At 34.0% G+C, this 7,500-nt stretch overlaps 1 protein-coding gene across 1 annotated transcript in view; it reads left to right on the top strand.

Annotated features, from left to right (window-relative positions):
* LOC119573878 (short stature homeobox protein 2-like) overlaps positions 1-7,500 on the top strand; it is a 25,488-nt gene that overhangs the window by 394 nt on the left and 17,594 nt on the right. Inside the window, exon 3 of the mRNA XM_037920985.1 lies at positions 252-395. Coding sequence (XP_037776913.1) covers positions 252-395 — 144 coding nt within the window. The remainder of the gene's footprint in view (positions 1-251; positions 396-7,500) is intronic.

Consider the following 7,500-nt stretch of genomic DNA (forward strand, 5'->3'; position numbering starts at 1 on the left):
TTCTTCGGTTCTTGGCCCGCGACTCGAGGCTCGCAGAGGGTGGTTTGATTTTCTTCCCGTTTGGTCTTCTTGGCTTTATACTGACGTGATGAAGATCGATGGCTCTCGGGAACTACGCATGGCCTCCCTGGTAGTTCCTGAACCGGTATCATTTCACCTATTCCTTATCCCTTATCGCATTACGTCTATTCCAACTGTATTTCACGTCATGCTCCCCGTTTTCTTCCTCACTTTACATCTCTCCTGTCCAGGTGAAACAGCGACGGTCACGTACAAACTTCACGCTCGAACAGCTGAACGAACTGGAGCGGCTCTTTGACGAGACCCACTACCCGGACGCCTTCATGAGGGAGGAGCTATCGCAGCGACTGGGTCTCTCGGAGGCCAGAGTGCAGGTACTTCGGTTCTCTTTTGTTTTCAGTCAAGAAAAATAAGCGTTTCGTTTCGTTTTTTTACATATATCCATTTGCTTGAATCTAGAGAGTGATAGTTTCTCTTTTATTAATTTTCTTGTGTAAATCTAGAGTGATAGAATCTCAACTAAAGTTTTTAATTGGTAGATATTATATCAATTATTCATCAAGATGTGGTGCAGGATTTGGTTGATGTTGCAGACGGTGGTTTTATTGGGTGACGGGAGTTGCCATTTCAAGAGAAAATTAGGTGTTGGGAGAAAAGATGGAATGAGAAGTGAGCATGCAAGTGTTGACAAATAGAGTCAGGCATTCCGTAGAGAAAGTTTGGAGGGGGGGCACCTGACCGCCAAAGGCGAAGGGGGGTCGGGGCAGGGCAGGGCGAGGAGGGACGAAGACAGAGCTGAACTTTAACTCATCACGATGCACGGCGCGGCTCCTCCTCGGGTATGATACAAACCCAAGCTATGAGTATTTATTCAGCCATTTTCCAAGCGTATCCCGGCGAGTTTTATTTACGGTGACGGAGCCCGGGGAACTTAGGGTATTAGGCCGCGTTTGGAGGGGAATTTGATCCTTATCGGCATTGGGCTAAAGGGATGATATTCCCATGGCACCCTCCGGAGTGAGCTTCGTGGCAAGGTAAAATATAGAATCTCTTTCGTATTTAGATTTAGCAACGTTCAAGAATTCCTGAGTGGTTCTGGTTGAGCCTCAAGTATTTTTCGGGAGCCATGATGTCTCGTATGCTTTAAGAGGATGAAGAGGAGGCCATGTGGTGAGCCAGCGAGCCATGAAACACCGAGATAGAGCAACACTGGAGGAGAAGTGAAGGGGAAGCAACTGGGAGATTAGAAACGAATCTAAGCGAAATGGAGAAATAAGGAATAAGAGAAAGGAAGAGAGGAAGGGGGATAAGCAGGTGGATTTATCCCTGGTATAGGCTTATTACCTACGTAAATATTGTCTCATTGGCCTTTGGATAAGTAATCCCACAAGGGAGCATATATCAGCCAGAAGTAATTGTTATAATACTAAGAAGAGTATTCTTATATTTTCTGTTAAAATAATGAAGATAAAGATTAATGATAATCATGATAATAAAAAAAGGCCCACAATAATAATAATAACAATACGAATAGAGAAACAGGGAACAATCATTCATGAATATATGCATATAAAACATACATACAATCATTTCTAGTATTTCTTAATTATATACAGATTTCAGGTAAAGTTTGTCTTGAGTGAAAGTCCCCCCCCCCCCACCTCCAGCCGCTGCTCTCTTGAATTGCGATGGTGATGGTAATCATTATCACTATTATTATTATTATTGTCATTATTATCACTTTTGTTATTATTATCATTATTGTTATTATTATAATTGTTATTATCATTATTATTATTATTATTATTATTATTATTATTATTATGATTATTATTATTATTATTATTATTATTATTATTATTATTATATATCATTATTACTATTATTATTATTATTATTATTTTTATACGAAAGTTCCCTTAGATCTGCTAACTAAAAGTAAACACCGAGTCACTACCAGTGACCTAGGGTGATTGAAGTTTGAGGCAATGGAACATCAACGAAAACATGCTAAATATGCAGAACAACCACAAATCAAAACATCCAGTCAAATCAATTCACGCACATAAAGAACACATCAGATTGATAATACTCTTCTGAGAACATGTGCTGTGCTGTGCATAATATTTATTATTATTATTATTATTATTATTATACTACTACTACTACTACTACTATTAATAAGATAATGATAATAATAATAATAATAATAATAATAATAATAATAATAATAATAATAATAATAATAATAATAACAACAACAACAACAACAACAACAACAATAATAATAATAATAATAATAGAAATAATAATAATAATAGGCAGGGGCACTGATTATTATTATTATTATCATTATTATTATTATTATTATTATTATTATTATTATTATTATTATTATTATTATTATTATTATACTACTACTACTACTACTACTACTACTACCACTGCTACTGCTACTGCTACTATTGCTACTATTATTACTATCCTTATTATAACCATATTATTATTGTTATTAATATCATTATCATTATATTTTCATGATGTTATAAGACAGTAATGATAATAACAACAGTTAAAATGTTACTAAAAATCAGTAATGATGACAGATAATTTTTATTATAAAAAAAAAATAAGAATGGTTGCGATGATAATAGCAACGCGATAATAATCACAGATGATGAACCGTATTCATGATGACAAATGTATAAAAGGTATGAATGAGAATGGATATCTTCACAATACAAGAGATGTATTTGACCACTGACCGAATATATCTTTCTGACGAAGATATAATCGAAACCGGTCAAATGCATCTCTTGTATTGTGAAGATATTCTATACAATCTTAGATGATGTTAGTGAAATAAGATATCTCATTTATGTTAAAACAAGTAATGATGATAATGATGAAAACAGTGGTTTAAAATATGAGCATGATAGTTATAATACTGAGGATGAAACTGATATTGATAATAGCAATAGACGATAATGATAATAATAAAAATGATAATGAAAATGAGAATGACAATGATTATAGTAACAATGATTATAGTAATATGATGATAATGATAATAACAGTGATAGTAATGATGTTCATGATAATGATAATAATAATGACAATGATAATGATATTGATGATAATGATAATGTTAATGATAATAATGATAAAAAAATAATAGTAATAACAATAATAATAATAGGGATAATGATAATAATTATAAAATTAATAGTTATAATAATAATGATGATGACAGTGAAAATAATAACGATAAAAGTACTACTACTACCAATAATAATAATAATAATAATAATGATAATGATAATAATAATAATGATAATAATAATAATAATAATAATAGAAACAATAAAACCAATACTATTGATAAAAATGATAAAAAACATAATAATAATGATAATAATGATAACAGTAATGGAATGATGGTAAAAATAGTAATAGTGAGGATGATGATGATAAAGATGACTGTGATAAGAATAGCAATGATAATTATAATTATGATGTTAATAGTAGTAAAATCGATAATAGTAATAGTAATAAGGAAAAACAACAATGATGATGATAATAATAATAATGATAAAACTGATAATGATGATCATGACAATGATAATAACAACAACGATAATAATAACAGTGATGATGATAATAACGATAACAATAATAATAAAGTAATTATGATAATAATAACAATTATAACAATAATAATGATAGCAATGATATGATAATGAAAGTAACTATAATGATGGTAATGATAGTAATAATAATAGTAATGGTAATAATAATAACAATAATGATAGTAATAATAAAAATAATAATAATGACAAGAAGAAAAATAATGATAAAAATAATAAGATGAAAAATATAGATAATAATAATAACAATATTAATGATGATTATCGTTATCATAACCATTAATATCATCATTTTCAATATTAACATCATTATTATAAAAATCACCCTCAAATTATTATTACCGTTAGCCTAATTATGATTTTTTTTCTGATAACTATGATCAAATGACAATAATGATAGTGCTACTTGTTAGATATAATTTATAGCGATGATGGTAACTATTATATAGCGAATCATTATTATCATCACTATCATTATTATCATTGTCATTATTATTATCATTTTTATCATTCTTTTGGTGGTATTATTATTATTGATTGTATGACATTATAGATGATAATTATAGTAATAATGATATAGATACATCAATAATAGTAACAACAGTAACACTGATTATTAACATCGCTATTGGTGTCATTATGGTGGTGATGATAATAATAATATTATTATTATTATTATTATTATTATTATTAATATAATTGTTATTATGTTCATTATTAATGTTATATTTTTAATTACAACTGTTATTATTGTAATCATTGTTATTAACATTAATGTTAATATTAATGTTGATATTAATATTAATATTATTGCCATCATCACCATTATTGTTATTATCATTATTGTTATTATTATCATAATCATCATCATCATCATCATTATCATTATTTTTTATTATTATCATTATTATTATTGTTATCATTATCAGTATTACTATCATCAGTATCATAATCATTATCGTTATTTTCATTGATATTATCATTGCTGTTATCACTTATCATTGTTGCTGCTCCTGCAATTATTATTATTATTATTATTATTATTATTATTATTATCATTATTATTATTATCATCTTTATTATTGTCATTATTATAAAAAAATATATATATTATTATAATAATTATTATCATTATTTTTTTCATCGTTGTCGTCATTATTATGATGCTGATCCGCTTTTTTGTTTATTTTTTTATCTCGTACATTTTTCCCCAAGCTTTAGTCCTCTGCATCGCCTTCTTAGGTTATTTGTTGTTTACCTACATTATATTTACTCTCCCGTTTTATATCCTCGATAAATCTACTTTTTCTTTTTTCTGTGTTTATTTTCCCTTTTGTACCAAGCTTTTATTTTCTCGCGCTTTTTCTATCTTTGTTATATTAAGCCGCCCATTTTTTTTACTTGCTTTACACTAAAACTCCCTTCTCTCTTTCGGCATTACATCTACTCTCCCTTTTTTTCACTATTAACACCCCCCCACCCCTCCTCCTCGTCGTCCTCCCTATCCCCCTTTCCCAGTGGCTGTTCCCGTTTTCCCTGAGACAGCCGTTTTCTCTCTGTAATGTAATTTGGCAGCCAAAATGGTCGGCAACTGAGGAGGGCAGATCGGGTCGTTAAGAGGCGTCAGAATGCCGGTAAATCTGAGCGGTGGTGGACCGGCAGGAGGAAGAGAAGGAGGTCTGGAGGAGGAAGGTCCTGAAGAAACTCGAGACAGATTTTGTGTTCTCTTTCGAAGTTGATTGCGAGTCATTATTCGCTTTTTCTTTCTTTATTGTTGTAAATTCTCCGTCTTCATCGTTGTTTTTTTATTATTTTTATTCTTGTTTTACTTCTTTTCATTCGCCTTTTTCGTAGCTCGAATTGCTACATCTTTACATACACTTCAAAATAATTTCACCAAAAAGATTGTGCATAACGCAACGACATTCTCATCTTAACAATCTTCCCCAGTTCGCACGCTCTCTCCGGAACAAATGTTAACCCATATAGTTGCGTACTAGGAAGATAATTGTCGGAAATATATGACCCTTGACATGAGGCCAGGAGTTCCCTTAAATTATCCTCGATTTTCCTCAGATAATCCGCCATATTTGTCTTCATGATGGCTGTCGACTCTTCCTCGTGGCGGGAGGGTGGCCGTAAGGGGCTTGCGTTCTGATGCATTCATTTTTATTTCATTTGCCGTTTTTGTATTATAAACAGGATGTCCTTTCCGCCAATGCGTTCTTATTTACCCCTTTGCAATAGGATTATTACAAAGACTCGTATGCACAGATTAAACGACATTACTTAGAAATTAATGTATCTATCTCGAGCAGAAGATCTGATCTGTGGCCACGGATACGGACACCAGCCATCAGTCCCTCAGACAGATGGTTGAAGAGAAGCTTACGTCGGTGATTTTCGCGTGACGCACCAGCAAGTGCCTGGATTATATAAATGATTTCGAGTTGTGCTTACTTAGGCGCTATTGTCGTCTATATTATGAATACTCAAAAACTAGAATTAGTATAGTTACGGGCAGGGAGAGACATAGTGGTTGTGTATCTGTGTGAATGTATGTTGCATTCTCCATTCTCCCGTTTTTGTTCTTTTACGCTCTATGTTTTTGTTCTTTGTATTATATACGATAAAAGTGCTGATATAATTTTGTCAAATGCACTAAATTAAAATTATTATTATTATATATATTTTTTTACAATGGATTCAGTTTTTGATCAAATACTACAATAGTTCCCTGATATACACGTGATGTAGGTATTATATTGAGACTGATATTTAAATGTCTGATTGTAAAAATGGGTTGTCTAATACGCTTATCATTTTTCTATTATAGTTATTCATTCACTACTCTAACATATCACGGGTCGACTGGTCGTTGTTTGTCGTCCTAGATCGCTTGGGCCCCTCATTTATGTCCTATTTTCAGAGTCTAAAGTCACTGGTCGTCACATTATTTCAGTTCACTTCCAATTACCATTCTCGCTTCTCATGCTCCGTCAGTCACCCATCTCGGTCATCGCCGCGCCCCGAGTCACCATTCCCGTTCGCCGCCGGCCCTCCGTCACCATTCCCACGAACGTGTCCCCACTTGTCGCCGGCTTTTAGTAACCTCTCCCACGAACGCGTCATTCATAATTCTTAGTTTCACCTGGTTTTCATTCACTATTCCCACTCGCCGCCGTCTCTTTGTCTCCATTGCCACTTGCCGCCGTTCCCTAAACTCCATTCCCATTCCCCGGTTACCTTGTCTCCATTCCCACTCGCCTCCCAAATTTCAGCCACCATTCCCACTCGCCTCACCTCTTTCCGTCACCATTCCCACTCGCCTCCCATCTTTCAGTCACCATTCCCACTCGCCTCCCATCTTTCAGTCACCATTCCCGCCCAACCTCGAGTCACCATTCCCACTCGCCCCCCACGGCCTCGAGTCACCACTCTCGCCCACCATTAGTGAAGGGATTCCATTACACGCCGGGATGTGTTGGTCATTTGTAAACTACTAATGGGTGTCCAGTGTCCTCTCCTCGTCGGATATTTATTGAGGCTGCTGACAAGCCTGGCGTAAGGCTGGCAGGGCCTGAGAGGGTGAGGGGCGCGGAGAGGAAGAGAGGGAGGAAGGGGGGGAGGCATCTGCCCTGAGAAGGATTCCAGAGGGACTTTTATTCTATAGGAATAGATCTCGGGAGTTATGCCGTCTCTGGTTAATCGCCATTTGGCTGTTAGGCCGTCGCCCTGTTTGCTGGATCTTGGTATTGGTTGTTGGATCTTTGCTGTGTCGTTGGGAGGCGAATCCTGCGTGTTAGAATTGCTGTTATCATTGGTAAGACTT

The sequence above is a fragment of the Penaeus monodon genome, chromosome 6 (genome assembly GCF_015228065.2).
Source record: "Penaeus monodon isolate SGIC_2016 chromosome 6, NSTDA_Pmon_1, whole genome shotgun sequence".
NCBI lineage: Eukaryota > Metazoa > Arthropoda > Malacostraca > Decapoda > Penaeidae > Penaeus > Penaeus monodon.